We start from the raw sequence: 23,052 nt of genomic DNA on the forward strand, positions 1-23,052 counted from the left end.
AGACTGTTTTTCCGGACCCCCGACCATTCACTCGGACCCGCAGCTGAATCTAGTTGCCTACCCCTGCCTTATATTGTGCACTAGCTTTGACTAGAATAAGTAGCCATGGAGAGGTACGTTTGTTTTAACACATGGCCATAGGAGAACACTGTGGTTTGAAGGGGTCAGTGTGACCTGTGTCAATAACACAAGCTCTGTCCTGCACATTGTGTAAACTTGAAGCGACAAGTGTAAAAGGACAGATAAGGGATATTGTAGAAATAGAAGTTCAGGAATCAATGCATTTTTTTATGAGGTGGTGTTCTCCAGTGTTGTAATGCACTAGGGGCCAGTTTCCCAGACACAGATAAAGCCCAGAGAATCCCCCCAAGACTGTCTGTGCCTGATATTCAGACTTTACATATTAACAACCAGATATTGAAACAGTTTACGAAAATGCACAATCATTTATTGAATATGTTATGTGGATAATGCCATGTCCTTTGGTGCTGCCGATGTAGCCTGTAAAGCGAGAAAGATGCATGTTAGAGTTTGGTTGGCTGTTATTTACTCTTTCCATTCATGTATTTTTGTGCATTCAATTTGCCTTACAAAGTACACATTGTAATGGTATTGAGAGAACTATTTCTACAGGAATGTAAGTTACAAACCTCCCTATTAGTCCTGGTTATTGAAGAGGTGAAATGTTTCTTCCTGCTGCGTCAGGAGGTTTGGCAAACCAGGTCTGCAGTCTGATGCTCGATATATCCTGTGTGGTGGGTAGTGCCAAGCTGGCCAAATCCCAGGGGGAGATAAATGTTACCCCAATCTATAATATGCTTTTGGCATAGGCTACGCTCTTATTGGAGGTGTGTATATTTATGATGATGTATTATTTATTACCTAAATATGTTATGGTGCATTTTAATGCCTGTATTTCAACCTGTTAATTGTTGATACAGTCCGAGGTGAGGCCTATGGAATTATATTGAAGCCAAGTCATTCCTTTCTTGACCAGGCTGGGGACAGGTATTATTAAGGCCTGGTGTTTATTGGGTTGAACCTTTTTATTTGATTTATTTTCAGTTTACCCCAAGTTTGTTTAGTGTTCTGGCCATCGTCATGTTTATTTTGTTTTCACATAGCTGTACATAGTATACAATAGTTTTGGTGCCTCTTCTCCACTAATAAAAAGCGCCCCTGGTCACTGCACTGGGTCTATCTTCCGAGTGGCGCAGTTGTCTAAGGCACTGCATCGCAGTGCTAGCTGTGCCACTAGAGATCCTGGTTCGAATCCAGGCTCTGTCGTTGCCGGCCGCGACCGGGAGACCCATGGGGCGGCGCACAATTGGCCAAGCGTCGTCCAGGGTAGGGGAGGGAATGGCTGGCAGGGATGTAGCTCAGTTGGTAGAGCATGGCGTTTGCAACGCCAGGGTTGTGGGTTCAATTCCCACGGGGGGGCAGTATGAAAACCAAAAAAAATAATGTGTGCACTCACTAACTGTAAGTCTCTCTGGATAAGAGCGTCTGCTAAATGACTAAAATGTAAATGTAAATGTCTACTTGTCTGCCTCCTCACTGAAACCTCCACAACTAGGGCAGCCTCCCATACACGTAGTTTGTGTCCAGGAAGCTGGACCCAGATTTCCCATTACATGATTGTCAAAGTTCAGAAGTCTCATATACCCATGTCTTCATAAAAGACATAGGAGCAATTTAGTAAAGTCCAGCTAGTGTAACTGTTTCCCTTTCTCCTCTCTTCACCTCTCCTCCCCTCCTGCAGACTGAAAGACGTCCAGTCCATAGACGAGCTGAGTGATGTGTACAGCCACTTCCTGCTGTACTATGGCCGAGACATCCCCAAGATGCAGAACACAGCCAAGGCCGCCAGTAAGAAGAAGAAGCTGAAGAAGATCAAGGAGGTTAACGAGGACGGTAGGACAACGTACATTTTGGGGCTAAATGGCATATTATTATTATTATTATTATTATTATAATTGTTAAAATGTTTAACTGAAAACTGTTATAGTAAATAACTATATTGTTACCCAGAAATTATTTGATAAGGAGATCAAAACGGGTGGCATTGTGGGTGGCATTATTGCATACAAAGTAAAATAACGGCACCCTTCGAACAACCATGCTTTGTCCTTTTTTAAATGTGATTTCCACACTGTGTGACGACATGTCACTTCCCTGTCCTTTCAGGTGAGGAGGAAGAGGTGGAGGTGGAAGTGGAGGAAGAGCAGAAGGGGCCAGACCTGAAGCTGGCATCTCGTAGAGACATGTACAGCATCTGTCAGAGCGCAGGGCTCGGTAAGTCACCTTTGACCTCTAACATGTTGTCTATTTATCCCTACTTTATTGGACATATGCTTGACTTCGTTGTGCGTGTGATGGATGTGATGGATGTGATGGATGTGATGGATATGATGGATGTGAAATGTAAAGCAGGTAGGTGCACATGCAGTACCCTGCTCTGCCTCAAGAAATTACTTCTGGCAATCTGTCCTTTTCATATTCAGCAGAGACTGATGTTTTAAAATTAGGGCTGTCAAAGTTAACGTGTAAAACGCGTTAATGCGTTACATTTCTTATGCCATGAATTTTTTGGACGCCATTAAATAATTTTCTTAGTTTGACCCGCTGAACCATCCATAGTTCAAATGCAAGCCCCGGCAGTCGATGCGCTAGTTTGACAACCACTTCACTAGCTAGCTACTTGTATGACTGTATGATGGAGAATGCTAGTAAGGGTCTTTTAAATGGCAAATTCAATTTTACATCTCTCCCAGATGGATATCTAGATAAAACTAAAGTAATTTGCGTCTACCGCAAGGCTGAATTTGTTTATCACCAAAGTACATTGAGTCTTCGTTATCATTTCCAAGCGAAACACGCCGTTGACGCCGGCAATACAAGTAACGTTACTAGTAGCAGTGGAGGACATCTTCGGCAGGCTAAGCTAGAAGAGTGTGCGCGCGGGAGGCCTATGGACAAGTGGACGAGCAGCAAGCTAACACAAGCAATAGCCAAGGGGATAGCTACAGCTTGCAGGCCAGTCCACATTGTGGAGGACGAAGGCTTGAGGGATATCATTCGGATCGCATCGAACGACTCAATGTATGAGTTACACTCGAGAGCCACCGTCGTTACAAGAATACACGAGCTGTATGAAAGCGAGAGGGCTACGAATGTGGAGGAGTTGAAACATGCAACGGCTGTTGCTCTCGTGGGAGACCCCTGGACTTTGGTGAGTAACCACAACTACTGTACTTTGGGGTTACTGTGCACCAGAACATGGTTGCAGCTGCGAGACATCTGCCTTTTGAACACCTGCCCTGCACAGCACACAGTCTCCAAAGGTCAATCACAGTGGCCCTACAGAACAGCGGGTTCGACAATGACTAGCCAAATGCCGGAAAATAGTTAACACCTTTCACAAACAGCCCACCGAAACAACAACCACTGAGAGATGCTCTGGCCCAGCAGAAAATGAACATTACCAGAACAACCACAGCTGAACTGGAGAAACTGCAGAAGCTGAAGGCACTACTGGAGCCCTCACTATTAGTGAGTGAGAGGGTGTGAGAGAGAACACACACCCCCCACTGCAGGTACTTGACTGAACTTCTGGGAGGAGAGAAGTACATTTCCTGCTCAGTGGTGTTGCCTGCTTTGTCATCTCCTTCGGGGGATGGAGAGCTCCGAAGATGACCTTGCCTATGTGGTAAGATTCAAGCTGATATTCACAACAGACCTGGAGAAATGCAAGGAAAACACCAACCTCACATGGCTGAAGATCGCCACAGCACTCGACCCAAGGTTTAAGGACCTGAAGTGCCTTCCCAGACCTGAGAGGGGTGAGGTGTGGGCTTTGGTCAGCAACTTGCTAAAGGAAGAGAGGCCTGCACATCAACCTGATGAAGCAACAGAGTCAGAGCCACCAAAGAAGAAAGCTGCCCTCTTGTTTAGTTCTTCTGAGTCTGTGCCTGATGAAGAGGAGGAGTCCATTGAGAAATGTGTGGAGCGTTACAAAGCAGAGTCCTGCATCAACATGGATGACTACAGTGGTGGTCACAGCATGCAGGGGCACACACCGGGCTGGCGTGCATTGCACGAAGGTACCTGGCAACGCCTGCCACATCAGTACCTTGTTAGAGGTTGTTTTCACTCTCTGGCCATATCGTACAGAAGAAGAGAGCAGCTTTATCGTCTGAAAATGTCAACAGGCTTGTTTGTCTTAGCAACTGACTCATTGAAAATAAATGTGAGGACGACTGAAGTGTAGGGTCACAGTTTTATGTTCTGTGGAATTCATGACATTGTTGGACAGGTTTATGCTATTTGTTAATTGTATACATAGAGCCAGTTATTTTTTCTAATAGCCAACCCTCCAATCAGTAACTGGGAGAACGCTCATTTGGATGGCTGTGTGTGAACTTCAAGAACATTTATGAGGGAGTAGGCCTACTGGGAGCATTAGTAAATTACAGGACTTTTGTATTGCTTAACTTGTTTATGGTGAATATGGCATTTAAAAACATTCTGATGCATAATATTTTTTGTGTTTCAGTCCCTACATTCCTATAACTCAATACGCTGCTTTTTATTTATTTATGGCAAATATTTATTTAGCACCAAATGTGAGCAAATAGAACATTTGCGATGAACTACAGAATTTAATGCGATTAATCGTGATTAATTATTTTAATAATTTGACAGCCCTAGTTAAAATATGAGTGCACTGGGACATGTATAAAGATGGAAGATCCTGTCTTCCTTCCCCTCTCTCTGTCTCAGACGGCCTGGCAAAGAAGTTTGGTCTGACTCCAGAGCAGTTTGGGGAGAATCTGAGAGACAGCTACCAGCGCCACGAGACAGAGCAGTTCCCTGCCGAGCCTGTAGAGCTGGCCAAAGACTATGTGTGCAGGTAACCACACCACACACACAGCAGGTAATAACAAGTAACTCTATAGAGCTTGCCAAAGACTATATCTGCACATAACAACACACACACTGACCCCCTACCTCTTTTTGCTCTCTCTCTGTAGCCAGTTTAACAGTCCTGAGGCGGTGTTGGAGGGGACTCGTTACATGGTGGCCATGCAGATTTCCAGGGAGCCTCTGGTCAGACACGTCCTCAGACAGACCTTCCAGGAGAGAGCCAAGATCAACATCAATCCCACCAAGAAAGGAAAGAAGGTAGGGGAACCAAGACAATGCACTAACGCTAATGATGTAGAGTTATTTAGGGTCTCTGGACTAAATGCCATGATAACTTCCTTAGGTATCACCACTCTGCTTTACTATTGTTTAACAAACTGAGAAGGTACAAACCTGTGCTACAGTGCTGTGCCAACATATACCAAAGTATGAGTGAAACCTGTCTCCAGACGACAGCAAACATGCAGACAATAAAACTAGGGCTGACCCCAATTAATCGTCTGGTCGATTGTTTGGTTGTTAGGCTGTTGGTCGACCAAGATTGTTTTAGTCGAGCAGTAACAAATATACATTTACGTCATTTAGCAGACGCTCTTATCCAGAGCGACTTACAAATAGGTGCATTCACCTTATAGCCAGTGGGATAACCACTTTCCAATTATTATTTATTTATTTATTTTTTGTTGGGGTAAGGGGGGGTAGAAGGATTACTTTATCCTATCCCAGGTATTCCTTAAAGAGGTGGGGTTTCAAATGTCTCCGGAAGGTGGTGAGTGACTCCGCTGTCCTGGCGTCGTGAGGGAGCTTGTTCCACCATTGGGGTGCCAGAGCAGCGAACAGTTTTGACTGGGCTGAGCGGGAACTATGCTTCCGCAGAGGTAGGGGAGCCAGCAGGCCAGAGGTGGATGAACGCAATGCCCTCGTTTGGGTGTAGGGACTGATCAGAGCCTGAAGGTACGGAGGTGCCGTTCCCCTCACAGCTCCGTAAGGCAAGCACCATGGTCTTGTAGCAGATGCGAGCTTCAACTGGAAGCCAGTGGAGTGTGCGGAGGAGCGGGGTGACGTGAGAGAACTTGGGAAGGTTGAACACCAGACGGGCTGCGGCATTCTGGATGAGTTGTAGGGGTTTAATGGCACAGGCAGGGAGCCCAGCCAACAGCGAGTTGCAGTAATCCAGACGGGAGATGACAAGTGCCTGGATTAGGACCTGTGCCGCTTCCTGTGTAAGGCAGGGTCGTACTCTCCGAATGTTGTAGAGCATGAACCTACAGGATCGGGTCACCGCCTTGATGTTAGCGGAGAACGACAGGGTGTTGTCCAGGGTCACGCCAAGGCTCTTCGCACTCTGGGAGGAGGACACAACGGAGTTGTCAACCGTGATGGCGAGATCATGGAACGGGCAGTCCTTCCCCGGGAGGAAGAGCAGCTCCGTCTTGCCAAGGTTCAGCTTGAGGTGGTGATCCGTCATCCATACTGATATGTCTGCCAGACATGCAGAGATGCGATTCGCCACCTGGTTATCAGAAGGGGAAAGGAGAAAATTAGTTGTGTGTCGTCAGCGTAGCAATGATAGGAGAGGCCATGTGAGGATATGACAGAGCCAAGTGACTTGGTGTATAGCGAGAATAGGAGAGGGCCTAGAACTGAGCCCTGGGGGACACCAGTGGTGAGAGCACGTGGTGCGGAGACAGCTTCTCGCCACGCCACTTGGTAGGAGCGACCGGTCAGGTAGGACGCAATCCAAGAGTGAGCCGCGCCGGAGATGCCCAGCTCGGAGAGGGTGGAGAGGAGGATATGATGGTTCACAGTATCAAAGGCAACAGACAGGTCTAGAAGGACAAGAGCAGAGGAGAGAGAGTTAGCTTTAGCAGTGCGGAGAGCCTCCGTGACACAGAGAAGATCAGTTTCAGTTGAATGACCAGTCTTGAAACCTGACTGGTTTGGATCAAGAAGGTCATTCTGAGAGAGATAGCAAGAGAGTTGGCTGAAGACGGCACGCTCAATAGTTTTGGAGAGAAAAGAGAGAAGGGATACTGGTCTGTAGTTGTTGACATCAGAGGGATCGAGTGTTGGTTTTTTGAGAAGGGGTGCAACTCTCGCTCTCTTGAAGACGGAAGGGACATAGCCAGCGGTCAAGGATGAGTTGATCAGCGAGGTGAGGTAAGGGAGAAGGTCACCGGAGATGGTCTGGAGAAGAGAGGAGGGGATAGGGTCAAGCGGGCAGGTTGTTGGGCTGCTGTTCAAAAGTTTGGGGTCACTTAGAAATGTCCTTGTTTTCGAAAGAAAAGCATTTTTTTTGTCCATTAAAATAACATCAAATTGATCAGAAATACAGTGTAGACATTGTTAATGTTGTAAATGGCTATTGTAGCTGAAAACGGCTGATTTTTTATGGAATATATACACTGCTCAAAAAAATTAAGGGAACACTTAAACAACACATCCTAGATCTGAATGAATGAAATAATCTTATTAAATACTTTTTTCTTTACATAGTTGAATGTGCTGACAAAAAAATCACACAAAAACTATCAATGGAAATCAAATTTATCAACCCATGGAGGTCTGGATTTGGAGTCACCCTCAAAATTAAAGTGGAAAACCACACTACAGGCTGATCCAACTTTGATGTAATGTCCTTAAAACAAGTCAAAATGAGGCTCAGTAGTGTGTGTGGCCTCCACGTGCCTGTATGACCTCCCTACAACGCCTGGGCATGCTCCTGATGAGGTGGCGGATGGTCTCCTGAGGGATCTCCTCCCAGACCTGGACTAAAGCATCCGCCAACTCCTGGACAGTCTGTGGTGCAACGTGGGGTTGGTGGATGGAGCGAGACATGATGTCCCAGATGTGCTCAATTGGATTCAGGTCTGGGGAACGGGCGGGCCAGTCCATAGCATCAATGCCTTCCTTTTGCAGGAACTGCTGACACACTCCAGCCACATGAGGTCTAGCATTGTCTTGCATTAGGAGGAACCCAGGGCCAACCGCACCAGCATATGGTCTCACAAGGGGTCTGAGGATCTCATCTCGGTACCTAATGGCAGTCAGGCTACCTCTGGCGAGCACATGGAGGGCTGTGTGGCCCCCCAAAGAAATGCCACCCCACACCATGACTGACCCACCGCCAAACCGGTCATGCTGGAGGATGTTGCAGGCAGCAGAACGTTCTCCACGGCGTCTCCAGACTCTGTCACGTCTGTCACGTGCTCAGTGTGAACCTGCTTTCATCTGTGAAGAGCACAGGGCGCCAGTGGCGAATTTGCCAATCTTGGTGTTCTCTGGCAAATGCCAAACGTCCTGCACGGCGTTGGGCTGTAAGTACAACCCCCACCTGTGGACGTCGGGCCCTCATACCACCCTCATGGAGTCTGTTTCTGACCGTTTGAGCAGAAACATGCACATTTGTGGCCTGCTGGAGGTCATTTTGCAGGGCTCTGGCAGTGCTCCTCCTTGCACAAAGGCGGAGGTAGCGGTCCTGCTGCTGGGTTGTTGCCCTCCTACGGCCTCCTCCACGTCTCCTGATGTACTGGCCTGTCTCCTGGTAGCGCCTCCATGCTCTGGACACTACGCTGACAGACACAGCAAACCTTCTTGCCACAGCTCGCATTGATGTGCCATCCTGGATGAGCTGCACTACCTGAGCCACTTGTGTGGGTTGTAGACTCCGTCTCATGCTACCACTAGAGTGAAAGCACCGCCAGCATTCAAAAGTGACCAAAACATCAGCCAGGAAGCATAGGAACTGAGAAGTGGTCTGTGGTCACCACCTGCAAAACCACTTCTTTTTTGGGGGTGTCTTGCTAATTGCCTATAATTTCCACCTGTTGTCTATTCCATTTGCACAACAGCATGTGAAATGTATTGTCAATCAGTGTTGCTTCCTAAGTGGACAGTTTGATTTCACAGAAGTGTGATTGACTTGGAGTTACATTGTGTTGTTTAAGTGTTCCCTTTATTTTTTTTAGCAGTGTACATAGGCGTACAGAGGCCCATTATCAGCAACCATCAGTCCTGTGTTCCAATGGCACGTTGTGTTTGCTAATCCAAGTTTATCATTTTAAAAGGCTAATTGATCATTAGAAAACCCTTTTGCAATTATGTTAGCACAGCTGAAAACTGTTTAAAGAAGCAATAAAACCTGGCCTTCTTGAGACTAGTTGAGTATCTGTTGAGGGAGAGGTTGTTTACCTGGCACCACGCCATCAGAGGGCCTACCTCCTCCCTGTAGGCTGTCTCATCGTTGTTGGTAATCAGGCCTACTACTGTCGTGTCATCAGCGAACTTGATGATAGAGTTGGAACTGTGTAAGGACATGCAGTCGTGGGTATACAGGGAATACAGGAGGGGACTGAGGACGCAACCTTGTGGACCCCCGAGTTGAGAATCAGTGTCGATGAGGTAATGTTGCCTATCTTGACCACTTGGGGGCGGCCCGTCAGGAAGTCCAGGACCAAGTTGCAATGGGAGGAGTTCAGACCCAGGGCCGTGCTTTGTAATGAGCTTATAGGGCACTATGGTATTGAAGGTTGAGCTGTAGTCGATGAACAGCTTCCTCACACATGCATTCCTTTTGTCCAGGTTGGTAAAGCCTTGATCACATCGACAGCGTCATTGCATTTTGGTACACCAGAAGTACATTCATTTACAAAGGAAAGCTGTGTGACTTGCAGCGTTGCGTTGCAGAGGCAGGTGCAGTGTGTTCTGTGTTGTGCGTACGTTGGATTTATCGAACGTATGCGTCAAACTATGTGTAATCAGCTTGACAGAAATGGTTAGCAGAAGGTTGAACTTTTGTTGCTCACATACTGTATCCAGATGATGCTGCGTACCATTTTGCGCAATGACGCTATCGGTGTGATCGAGGCGCAAGGGCAGTGTGCAGTGCAATGGCGATTGCGTCGTCCATAGATCTGTCAGGGTGGTAGGCGAATTGGAGAGGGTTGAGTGTGTCGGGGAAGGAGGACGTAATATGGTCTTTGACTAGCCTCTCGAAGCACTTCATGATGACGGAAGTGAGTGCCACTGGTCGGTTAGTCACTCAGTTCAGTTACTTTCCTTTTCTTGGGCAGGGGGATGATAGTGGACATCTTGAAGCGGCCAAAATGTTTTAGATTATTGTCCTGCTGAAAGGGGAATTCATTTTATTTGTATTACCTTTATTTAACTAGGCAAGTCAGTTAAGAACAAATTCTTATTTACAATGACGGCCTACACCGGCCAAACCCGGACGACGCTGGGCCAATTGTGCGCCGCCCTATGGGACTCCCAATCACGGCCGGTTGTGATACAGCCTTGAATCGAACCAGGGGGTCTGTAGTGACGCCTCAAGCACTGAGATGCAGTGCCTTAGACCGCTGCGCCACTCGGGAGCCCGGTGTCTGGTGGAAAGCGGAATGAACCAGGTTTTCCTCTAGGATTTTGCCTGTGCTTAGCTATATTCCATTTCTTTTTTTTCCTGAAAAATTCCCTAGTCCTTAACGATTACACGCATACCAATAACATGATGCAGCCACCACTATGCTTGAAAATATGGAGAGTGGTACTCAGTAATGTCTTGTATTGGATTTGCCCCAAACATAACACTTTGTATTCAGGACAAAAAGTGAATTGCTTTGCAAGTTTTTTTTCGCAGTATTACTTTAGCACCTTGTTGCAAACAGGATGCATGTTTTGGAATATTTGTATTCTTTACAGACATCCTTCTTTTCACTCTGTCAATTAGGTTGGTATTGTGGAGTAACTACAATATTGTTGATCCATCCTCAGTTTTCTCATATCACTGCCATTAAAGGGATACTTTGGGATTGTTGGCAATGATTTTAGCGTTAGTTATCATTGGCTCGCGAAACGACCTCTAACTTCCTTCATACTGGACACAGAGACATAGAAATGGTATCCACAAGTATCCCTTTAAACTATGTAACTGTTTTAAAGTCACCATTGACCTCATGGTGAAATCCCTGAGTGGTTTCCTTCTCCGGCAACTGAGTTAGGAAGGACGCCTGTATCTTTGTAGTGACTGGGTGTATTAATACACCATCCAAAGTGTAATTAATAACTTCACCATGCTCACAGGGAATATTAAATGTCAGCTTTTTTGTTTGTTTTTACCCATCTACCAATAGGTGCCCTTCTTTGCGAGGCATTGGAAAACCTCCCTCGTCTTTGTGGTTGAATCTGTGTTAGAAATTCACTGCTCGACTGAGGGACCTTACAATTATCTGTGTGTGCGGTACAGAGATGAGGTAGTCATTCAAAAACCATGTTAAACACTATTATTGCACACAGCGAGTCCATGCAACTTATGTGACTTGTTAAGCACATTTTTACTCCTGAACTTATTTAGGCTTACCATAACAAAGGGGTTGAAAACGTATTGACTCAAGACATTTCAGCTTTTCATTGTTAATTTGTAAAAATTTCGAAATACATAATTCCACTTTGACATTATGGGGTTCTGTGTGTAGGCCAGTGACCAAAAAATATCAGTGTAATCAATTTTAAATTCAGGCTGTAACACAACAAAATGTGGGAAAGTCAAGGGGTGTGAATACTTTTTGAAGGCACTGTAAAATCAACAGTTGTAATGTTTTGATTCAGTCTTGTGTCAGGTGAACTGTTGTCCTTCACCTTTAGTCTAATCATTTTCCTATAATCTCCAAACTGTTCCCTTTTAATTGCTACCATGGTTATTAGGGATGTGCACTTTCCCTTTCAATAAGATTCGATACATATCTAGATACAAGGGCTCCGATATGATACAGGAACTCAACATTTTCGTTTTAAACGATTCGGTGCGATTCGGTTTGATTAGAGAACAAATTGATATGATTCGATGCACTTCATTTTCCATTCTAAATGAATGAGCTGGGCCTGTCTGAGCTGAAGTGGTTGTGGGTGTGTGTGTGTGTGTGTGTGTGTATGTACTATAAAGGCACCTTGCCTAGTCTCATAGATGGCTCAGTTATCTACCACCCCACTCATATTGGGAGGTGGGGGGCAATGTAGCCTATTTCTTTGATTCTAAAATCACCATCACCCACTAATTAACTTATTTTTGCAGATTAAGTGTTTGAGCAAGGAATGTATCAATATTTATTGTTTACAAATTAGTTATGACATAGGCAATGAATATACACTGAGTGTACAAAACATTAGGAACACCTTCCTAATATTGAGTGGCACCCCTTTTTGCCCTCAGAATAGTCTCAATTCGTCGGGGCATGGACTCTACAAGTTGTCGAAAGCGTTCCACAGGGATGCTGGCCCATGTTAACTCCAATGCTTCCAACAGTTGTGTCAAATTGGCCGGATGTCCTTTGGGGGGTGGACCATTCTTGGTACACACAGGAAACTGTTGAGCGTGAAAAATCCAGCATGTTGTAGTTCTTGACACAAACCGGTGCGCCTGGCACCTACTACCATACCCCATTCAAAGGCACTTAAATATTTTGTCTTAACCCATTCACCCTCTGAATGGCACACATACACAATCCATGTCTCTAGGCATAAAAATCCTTATTTAACCTGTCTCCTCCCCTTCATCTACACTGATTTAAGTGGATTTAACAAGTGACATCAATAAGGAATCATAGCTTTCACCTGGATTCACCTGGTCAGTCTATGCCATGGAAAGAGCATGTTTTGTACACTCAGTGTATTTCTCATGCGATTTACTATCTAAATGACTGGCAATTAGTCATAACCTAAGGGAAGTTGCTTTGCATGGGTATCAACTAACTAACAGTATTTCCCTAGCTTTCACCTGGATTCACCTGGTCAGTCTATGTCATGGAAAGAGCAGGTGTTCTTTATGTTTTGTACACTCAGTGTATAACACAACTTTGAATTACACCCCATCTCAAAATCTAATGGTTTTGTCCATTAAGTTTTTACGGAGTTATCTTCTCTTCTACTCTCACTTCAGCCACGCAGTGCGCCTCGCAAAAGTGATTGCTGTTCTCGTTATAAAATTATCAGAAATGATCAAAAATGTATATCTGAAAATGATCATATACGCTGGATGTTTAAAGCAAAACTACCAAAACTATTGCTGATGGTGAACCTGAACCATCTACACTGAACAAAAATATAAACGCAACATGTAAAGTGTTGGTTCTATGTTTAATGAGCTGAAATAAAATATCCCAGAAATGTAACATACGAACAAAAAGCTTATTTCTCTCAATTTTGTGCACAAATTTGTTTAAATCCCTGTTAGTGAGCATTTCTCCTTTCCAAAGATAATCCATCCACCTGACAGGTGTTGCATATCAAGAAACTAATTAAACAGCATGATCATTACGCAGGTGCACTTTGTGCTGGGGACAATAAAAGGCCACTCTAAAATGTGCAATTTTGTCACACAACACAATGCCACAGATGTCTAAAGTTTTGAGGGAGCGTGCAATTGGTATGCTGATTGCAGGAATTTCCACCAGAGCTGTTGCCAGATAATTAAATGTTCCATTTCTCTACCATAAGCCACCTCCAATGTCGTTTTCGGGAATTTGGAAGCAGGTCCAACCTGCCTCGCAACTGCAGAGACCACGAGTATGGCGTCGTGTGGGCGAGCGGTTTGCTGATGCCAACGTTGTGAACAGAGTGCCCCATCGTGGCGTTGGGGTTATGGTATGGGCAGGCATAAGCTATGGACAACGAACACAATTGCATTTTATCATTGTTAATTTGAATGAACAGATACTGTGACTAGATCCTGTGGCACATTGTCGTACCATTCATCTGCCGCCATCACCTCATGTTTCAGCATGATAATGCACGGCCCCATGTCGCAAGGATCTGTACACAATTCCTTGAAGCTGAAAATGTCCCAGTTCTTCCATGGCCTGCATACTCACCAGACATGTCACCCATTGAGCATGTTTGGGATGCTCTGGATCGACATGTACGACAGCGTGTTCCAGTTATCACCAATATCCAGCAACTTCGCACAGCCATTGAAGAGGAGTCGGACAACATTCCACAGGTCACAATCAACAGCCTGATCAACTCTATGCGAAGGAGATGTCGCGCTGCATGAGGCAAATGGTAGTCACTCTAGATACTGACTGGTTTCCTGATCCACGCCCCTAACTTTTTATAAAGGTGTCTGTGACCAACAGATGCATATCTGTATTCCCAGTTGTGAAATCCAGAGATTAGGGCCTAATTTATTTATTTTAATTGACTGATTTCCTTATATGAGCTGTAACTCAGTAAAACCGTTGAAATTGTTGCATGTTGCGTGTATATTTTTGTATAATAAAATCTATTGTAAGCCCCGTTCAGCAGGTATAGCCAGATGAGTTGTCTCGGGTAGCTTACTTTTATTCCAGTAAATTTTCAACAGCGCATAGATAACAACTGAGCAAGTTGCATTGGTTGTCACTCAACTAATAAAGCCTAATATCTCGCAAGCCATTTTAGCATTTGAATGCTGAAGGTACCGCCCAGATGTGCAAGATCAGCAACAGGGTGGCTACCTCTCTTTGGAATAAGAACTGTGTGTTACTCTAGTGAAAGGATGATAAACTGCATTGATTCCAGCAGAAACTTAGCCTCTGAAGACAGAGCTGCCTCATGCTGGCCAGCTGGAAAATAACAACAGGACACATTTTCAATATATTTGTATTTAGCTATGTTTTCATCGATTGTAGGGCTGTAGCCACTGAATCCTGGTAGTTGTCACCTTGAAGGAAAAACATCAATCACAAAATTGGCCGCTGGCAGAGCGCGGCCTCTCGCCCCAAGCGTTGCCTCAGTGAACGGTTCTTGCTATCCGGAATCTTTGGGACGTCCCTACCCCATTGAAGTTTAAATTGTAAATGGTAAGGGTTACGGTACAGGTTAGGTAAGGGTTATGGTTAGGGTGTAGTTTAGGGATGTTCCAAGGATCCCAGATAGAACTAACCCTCCGTGAACGGCGTCAAGTACTCTCACACGGCTAGATGGGGGTGGTGAAACATGATTTTGGACCAGTCCTTGACAAGTGACAACCCGTACATCAAAACGTACAGGGCATTCGGAAAGTATTCAGATCCCTTGACTTTTTCCACATTTTGTTACGTTACAGCCTTTTCCCCTCATCAATCTACACACAATACTCCATAATGACTAAGCAAAAACAGGTTTTTAGAAATGTGCACATTTATTAAAAATAGAAAACTGATATGACATTTACGTAAGTATTCAGACCCTTTACTCTGTACTTTGTTGAAGCACCTTTGGCAGCGATTACAGCGTCGAGTCTTGGGTATGACGCTACAAGCTCGGCACACCTGTATTTGGGGAGTTTCTCCTATTCTTCTCTACAGATCCTCTCAAGCTATGTCAGGTTGGATGGGGAGCGTCGCTGCACAGCTATTTTCAGGTCTCTCCAGAGATGTTCAAATCGGGTTCAAGTCCAGGATCTGGCTGGGCCACTCAAAGACATTCAGAGACTTGTCCCGAAGCCACTCCCGCGAGGATGGAATTATGGTCAGATTTGTCAAATAGAGCGCGAGGGAGAGCTTTGTATGCGTCTCTGTGTGTGGAGTAAAGGTGGTCTAGAGTATGTATGTAGATCAATGACTGTCAACACAGTTACATGCGGTTCGACACTGAAAGAGAGGACGCATCAGTTATCACAAAATAGGTATTTTCGGAAGGTAGAAAGAATTTAACATAAGGAAAATAAACATTTAAACCGGCGATTTGTAACATTTCAATTGATATTCTAACAGATGCCTGCTACATTTGGATCGGTTTGGGGTCCGCGTACCGATGCACTTGTATCTTAAACATTTGAATCGGGGACCGATGCGTATTGGTGAATCGTTACATCCCTAATGGTTATGCATATGCTTTTCATATTTCTACTTTAAGAAACATTTAAATGTAGCCACCCATGCATGGGGCGGCGCACAATTGGCCCAGCGTCGTCCAGGGTAGGGGAGGGAATGGCCGGCAGGTAGCTCAGTTGGTAGAGCATGGCGTTTGCAACACCAGGGTTGTGGGTTTGATTCCCACTGGGGGCCAGTATGAAAAATTAAAAAAGAATGTATGCACTCACTAACTGTAAGTCGCTCTGGATAAGAGCGTCTGCTAAATGACTAAAATGTAAAAATGTAAATATAGCCCTATCTATCTAGGCCAATTCCCACGAGTGTAAAGGGTTAAGACATTATCCTCTTTGTACCATGCCATGTTAATTGGACTCCTGTTTGTTTATAGGACATGGATGAGGCCCATTTTGGCTACTCCTTCAAGTACCTGAAGAACAAGCCAGTGAAGGAGCTGAACGGAGATCAGTTTTTAAAGATGTGCCAGGCCGAGGAGGAGGGACTTCTCACCATTGACATTTGCATCGACCTCATAGGGGTCAAAGGGTAAGCGGATGGGTTTCTCATTATAGACATTTGCATTGACATCATAAGAGTCAAAGGGTAAGGTGAAGGCATCAACCTCATAGGGGTCAAAGGGTATTGGGAAAACAACCTAAGAGTTAACCTTTGTCTCCTAGAATGGTCAATTGTGCAAAATATGTACTTTGTCAGTTGTTTCTTTGGTTTGTTCAGGACAAAGCTAAAGGCTTCGGCTCAACTATATCCTTCTGCTCAAACCTTCTCCAGGGATTCTTTATTTTTGGTTCAGATTTTGGTTCATAATAATGTTTCTCTCTTCCTATCCCCCCCCAGGTTTGCAGGTGACCAGATGTACTTTGATGAGATCAAGCAGTTCTATTACAGAGATGAGTTCAGCCACCAGGTGCAGGAGTGGAACAGACAGAGGACCCTGGCCATCGAACGCTCCCTCACACAGTTCCTCTACCCTCAGATGGCCAAGGAACTCAAGAACAAACTCATCGCAGAGTCCAAGGACAACATCATCAAGGTATATACTTGATAGCATTACAGCACACCTAGCTACAATCCAGGACTCCGTATCATGTGTTCCATATAATGGTGAATACCTCAAGAGTTGGCATAACTTGATCAGTGGAGATTTTTTGACTTTTCATGAAATTGTGAATTTCAATTTAGAAGAGCCGATGATACATGTTGTGAATAAACATCCATTTCAAGCTTTAGTGTACATTTGGTCACAGTGGTGTATAATTCCTCATCCGGTTCACCTTTGACCCTAGTCATGTTGCAGGAGGCTGTATAACTGGCTTAAGGTGTAGTGTAGGTTGGTTGACACTGTGATATTGTGTGTCCGTCCAGTCGTGCTGCAGGAGGCTGTATAACTGGCTGAAGGTGTAGTGTAGGTTGGTTGACACTGTGATATTGTGTGTCCGTCCAGTCGTGCTGCAGGAGGCTGTATAACTGGCTGAAGGTGTAGTGTAGGTTGGTTGACCCTGTGATATTGTGTGTCCGTCCAGTCGTGTTGCAGGAGGCTGTATAACTGGCTTAAGGTGTAGTGTAGGTTGGTTGACCCTGTGATATTGTGTGTCCGTCCAGTCGTGTTGCAGGAGGCTGTATAACTGGCTGAAGGTGTAGTGTAGGTTGGTTGACCCTGTGATATTGTGTGTCCGTCCAGTCGTGTTGCAGGAGGCTGTATAACTGGCTTAAGGTGTAGTGTAGGTTGGTTGACCCTGTGATATTGTGTGTCCGTCCAGTCGTGTTGCAGGAGGCTGTATAACTGGCTGAAGGTGTAGTGTAGGTTGGTTGACCCTGTGATATTGTGTGTCCGTCCAGTCGTGTTGCAGGAGGCTGTATAACTGGCTGAAGGTGTAGTGTAGGTTGGTTGACACTGTGATATTGTGTGTCTGTCCAGTCGTGCTGCAGGAGGCTGTATAACTGGCTGAAGGTGTAGTGTAGGTTGGTTGACACTGTGATATTGTGTGTCTGTCCAGTCGTGTTGCAGGAGGCTGTATAACTGGCTGAAGGTGTAGTGTAGGTTGGTTGACACTGTGATATTGTGTGTCTGTCCAGTCGTGCTGCAGGAGGCTGTATAACTGGCTGAAGGTGGCTCCCTACAGACCAGACCAGCAGGCGGAGGAGGAGGAGGATGATCTGATGGATGAGAGTCAAGGAAAAGGCATCAGAGTCCTGGGAGTGGCCTTCGCAGACAGCAGGTGTGTGTGTGCGTGAAGGGGAAGGCGGTGTGTGGTCGTGTTATTATGTTTTTGTCAAACTTATTGTATACCATATATATTAATAATAACTGAAAGTTGTAATTCTGTTACCATAGAGACACGCCAGTGTTCTGTTCTCTGATCAACGGAGAGGGAGAGGTGGTAGACTTTCTCCGTCTGCCTTACTTCCTGAAGAGGAGGAACGCATGGAGGGAGGACGAGAGGGACAAAAAGGTACTGGACGGACGGACGGCAACATTCAACAACCTCTCCTCTGCCCTCCTCTCATGCCAGCTTATCATTTAGCCATACATTTATCGGAAACATCACTTTGTCAGTGTAGTTGTATCAAAAGCTATACAAGTCTTCTCACTTTGGAAGTATCATGTATTCCAGGAGATATTGCAGGCTACACTTTGGGTTTGTTTATTCAGCTGCTGTCACCAACCTGTTAATCCTTAGATGTTGTCTCGTTTTATTTTGTTCATCTCATAGTCTTGTATTTCATACTTCCATTCGTATGATTATTATGATGGAGCCTATTATTGTAATGTTGTGTCTCCTCAGCTCCAGGACATTGAGAACCTAAAGAAGTTCCTGATCAGTAAGAAACCTCACGTGGTGGCTGTTGCCGGGGAGAATAGGTGAGCCTTCTCCAACTACTGACCACATTTGAGAAACAAAGCCTTTCTCTGTATGTGCAGAGAGCGCTTAAGAGTTGGTTCTCGTTGGTTTATTTTTGGATACCTACGGTAAAGGGCTTTTTTGCGTGTGCGTGTGTGTTACATGTGCGTGTGTGTAGGGACGCCCACATGATAATGGAGGACATTAAGAGGACAGTGAGTGAGTTGGAGCAGGAGTCTTCTCTGCCTGCTGTGGGAGTGGAGCTGGTGGACAACGAACTGGCCATGCTTTACATGAACAGCATAAAGTCTCAGGTACACACACACACATATACACACGCAGTCCACATGAACTGCAAGAATGCATAGCTACGTACACACACACATCTGATGACACATATCTAACCATACTCCTGACATTCTTCCCTCTCTCCTCCTCCCTCCCTAATCTCTCTCGCTCCAGACTGACTTCAGAGACTACCCTCCCCTGCTGCGCCAGGCCGTGTCCGTAGCCAGGAAGATCCAGGATCCCTTGGTGGAGTACTCTCAGGTCTGCAGCACAGACGAAGACATCCTCTGCCTCAAACTACACCCTCTTCAGGTGAGACACTGAGTGTGGGATGTGTCATCAGGACCCATATTCATAAAGCCTCAGAGTGGAAGTGCTGAAATAGCAATCATATATATTGTTTAATTTAGATCATAATGAATACGATTGTATGGACATGGGGGACCTGATCCTAGATCAGCACTCCTACTATGAGATGCTTTTTGAATACGAGCACTGCTTGAAAATTGTCAGATACTGAGTGGCCTTCGCAGTAAATTGACTTTCTGGTCCCCTTTCTCTCTCCTCCCTCCCCACCTCTCCCTCTCTCCCACCTTACCCTCTCAGGAGCATGTAGTAAAGGAGGACCTGCTGAATGCTCTGTACTGTGAGTTTATAAACCGGGTCAACGAGGTGGGGGTGGATGTGAACAGGGCCATATCTCACCCCTACACACAGAGCCTGGTCCAGTTCGTCTGTGGCCTCGGACAAAGGAAGGGATCGCACCTGCTCAAGGTCTGTGTTTTGTCTCTTTGTCTCTGAGTGTGTCTGTCTCTCGCTCTCTTTGTCTGTCTGTCTGCAGGTTTTGAGTCAGAGCCGTGTTCAGTATGTCTGTGCTCGTTCCATGTCTGTACACGGTCTGTATTGTGTCTCGTCCTCTCCACGGCAGTCCTGTGTCATGCAAATGTGTATGTAGACCTTTGTCCTTTGTAAAGGAGCAACGTTAGACATTTGTACAGTATTAGTATACCAATGATGTCTCTCCTTCCCAGATCCTGAAGCAAAACAACACTCGTCTGGAGAACCGGACTCAGCTGGTCACCATGTGTCACATGGGCCCCAAGGTCTTCATCAACTGTGCCGGCTTCATCAGGATAGACACGGCCTCGCTCGGAGACAGGTACGTGTGTCTCTCTCTCTGTGTGTGTGAAGGGCAAATAATTATATTGGCTACCTAGAATGTTCTTCCCACACTGCGTATTCCTATGAAAAAAATATGCATTTTTGTTTTGTATTCTCTTGGTATTATGTTGGTTCTAACTCAGCCCCTTCCCCCCTCTGCAGTACGGACTCATACATCGAGGTTCTGGACGGGTCCAGAGTGCACCCGGAGACGTATGAGTGGGCCAGAAAGATGGCGGTGGACGCTCTGGAATACGATGAGTCAGCGGAGGACGCCAACCCGGCCGGTGCGCTGGAGGAAATCCTGGAAAACCCGGAGCGCCTCAAAGACCTGGATCTGGACGCCTTCGCTGAGGAGCTGGAGAGACAGGTACGGACAGGAGGGGGGTGTTGGGGGGGGGGGTGCTCCTGTCTGTTATGTTGTTCTTACATCCCCTAAGAACCTTGCTCTCTCCACATATACCTTTTAAATGACCTCTCACATGTCCTATCCTTGCATGATTACTTTAATAAGAACAATATGCCATACTCACCTTGTCCTCTCCCCTGTAGGGTTACAAACATATGTATGATATATTCACCTTGTTATCTCTCTTACCTCTGTTCTTTCCTGTAGGGTAATGGTAACAAGGACATCACTCTGTACGATATACACTCACCTACATATTTACTTGGACAGTGAAGTTAAAACGTTTCATTTGGCTCTATACTCCAGCATTCTGGATTTGAGATGAAATGTTTCATATGAGGCGACAGTACAGAATGTCACTTTTTATTTGAGGGCATACATATCTGTTTTACCGTTTAGAAATGAAAGCGCTTGAGGTATCTAGTCCCCCCATTTGAAGGTGTCATAACTATTTGCACAAATTCACTTATGTGTATTAAAGTAGTCTAAAGTTTAGTATTTGGTCCCATATTCCTAGCCCGAAATGACTACATCAAGCTTGTGGCTAGAAACTTGTTGGATGCATTTGCAGTTTGTTTTGTTTGTGTTTCAAATGATGTTGTGCCCAATAGAAATGAATGGTAAATAATGCATTGTGTCATTTTGGAGTCATTTTTATTGTAGTTAAGAATAGAATATGTTTCTGAACACTTCTACATTCATGTGAATGCTACAGTGGGGAAAATAAGTATTTAGTCAGCCACCAATTGTGCAAGTTCTCCCACTTAAAAAGATGAGAGAGGCCTGTAATTTTCATTATAGGTACACGTCAACTATGACTGACAAAATGAGAAAGAAAAATCCAGACAATCACATTGTAGGATTTTTTATGAATTTATTTGCAAATTATGGTGGAAAATAAGTATTTGGTCAATAACAAAAGTTTCTCAATACTTTGTTATATACCCTTTGTTGGCAATGACACAGGTCAAACGTTTTCTGTAAGTCTTCACAAGGTTTTCACACACTGTTGCTGGTATTTTGGCCCATTCCTCCATGCAGATCTCCTCTAGAGCAGTGATGTTTTGGGGCTGTCGCTGGGCAACACAGACTTTCAACTCCCTCCAAAGATTTTCTATGGGGTTGAGATCTGGAGACTGGCTAGGCCACTCCAGGACCTTGAAATGCTTCTTACGAAGCCACTCCTTCGTTGCCCGGGCGGTGTGTTTGGGATCATTGTCATGCTGAAAGACCCAGCCACGTTTCATCTTCAAAGCCCTTGCTGATGAAAGGAGGTTTTCACTCAAAATCTCACGATACATGGCCCCATTCATTCTTTCCTTTACACGGATCAGTCGTCCTGGTCCCTTTGCAGAAAAACAGCCCCAAAGCATGATGTTTCCACCCCCCATGCTTCACAGTAGGTATGGTGTTCTTTGGATGCAACTCAGCATTCTTTGTCCTCCAAACACGACGAGTTGAGTTTTTACCAAAAAGTTATATTTTGGTTTCATCTGACCATATGACATTCTCCCAATCCTCTTCTGGATCATCCAAATGCACTCTAGCAAACTTCAGACGGGCCTGGACATGTACTGGCATAAGCAGGGGGACACGTCTGGCACTGCAGGATTTGAGTCCCTGGCGGCGTAGTGTGTTACTGATGGTAGGCTTTGTTACTTTGGTCCCAACTCTCTGCAGGTCATTCACTAGGTCCCCCCGTGTGGTTCTGGGATTTCTGCTCACCGTTCTTGTGATCATTCTGACCCCACGGGGTGAGATCTTGCGTGGAGCCCTAGATCGAGGGAGATTATCAGTGGTCTTGTATGTCTTCCATTTCCTAATAATTGCTCCCACAGTTGATTTCTTCAAACCAAGCTGCTTACCTATTTCAGATTCAGTCTTCCCAGCCTGGTGCAGGTCTACAATTTTGTTTCTGGTGTCCTTTGACAGCTCTTTGGTCTTGGCCATAGTGGAGTTTGGAGTGTGACTGTTTGAGGTTGTGGACAGGTGTCTTTTATACTGATAACAAGTTCAAACAGGTGCCATTAATACAGGTAACGAGTGGAGGACAGAGGAGCCTCTTAAAGAAGAAGTTACAGGTCTGTGAGAGCCAGAAATCTTGCTTGTTTGTAGGTGACCAAATACTTATTTTCCACCATAATTTGCAAATAAATTCATAAAAAATCCTACAATGTGATTTTCTGGATTTTTTTTTCTCAATTTGTCTTTCATAGTTGACGTGTACCTATGATGAAAATTACAGGCCTCTCTCATCTTTTTAAGTGGGAGAACTTGCACAATTGGTGGCTGACTAAATACTTTTTTTCCCCACTGTACCATGATTACGGATAATCATGAATTAATGGTGAATCATGATGAGTGAGAAAGTTACTGAGGGTCAAAGATCATACCCCCAAGACATGCACACCTCTCAACATTACCAATAACAGGGAGGAGGTTAGCATTTTGGGGGTATGATATTTATGCCTCTAACTTTCTCACTCATCATTATTCACGATTCATTCATGATTATCTGTAATCAAGGTAGCATCCACATGAATGTAGAAGTGTTCAGAAACATATTATATTCTTAACTGCAATA

At 45.0% G+C, this 23,052-nt stretch overlaps 1 protein-coding gene across 1 annotated transcript in view; it reads left to right on the top strand.

The window, feature by feature from the left end:
- Window positions 1-23,052, top strand: part of LOC121579678 (transcription elongation factor SPT6-like) — a 64,774-nt gene that overhangs the window by 9,896 nt on the left and 31,826 nt on the right. The window contains exons 12-25 of the mRNA XM_041894474.2: window positions 1,763-1,914; window positions 2,188-2,295; window positions 4,783-4,912; window positions 5,034-5,184; window positions 16,141-16,295; window positions 16,605-16,800; window positions 17,844-17,986; window positions 18,103-18,220; window positions 18,554-18,630; window positions 18,789-18,924; window positions 19,073-19,210; window positions 19,505-19,672; window positions 19,930-20,057; window positions 20,222-20,429. Coding sequence (XP_041750408.1) covers window positions 1,763-1,914; window positions 2,188-2,295; window positions 4,783-4,912; window positions 5,034-5,184; window positions 16,141-16,295; window positions 16,605-16,800; window positions 17,844-17,986; window positions 18,103-18,220; window positions 18,554-18,630; window positions 18,789-18,924; window positions 19,073-19,210; window positions 19,505-19,672; window positions 19,930-20,057; window positions 20,222-20,429 — 2,008 coding nt within the window. The remainder of the gene's footprint in view (window positions 1-1,762; window positions 1,915-2,187; window positions 2,296-4,782; window positions 4,913-5,033; window positions 5,185-16,140; window positions 16,296-16,604; window positions 16,801-17,843; window positions 17,987-18,102; window positions 18,221-18,553; window positions 18,631-18,788; window positions 18,925-19,072; window positions 19,211-19,504; window positions 19,673-19,929; window positions 20,058-20,221; window positions 20,430-23,052) is intronic.

Source organism: Coregonus clupeaformis, chromosome 13 (genome assembly GCF_020615455.1).
Source record: "Coregonus clupeaformis isolate EN_2021a chromosome 13, ASM2061545v1, whole genome shotgun sequence".
Taxonomy (NCBI): domain Eukaryota; kingdom Metazoa; phylum Chordata; class Actinopteri; order Salmoniformes; family Salmonidae; genus Coregonus; species Coregonus clupeaformis.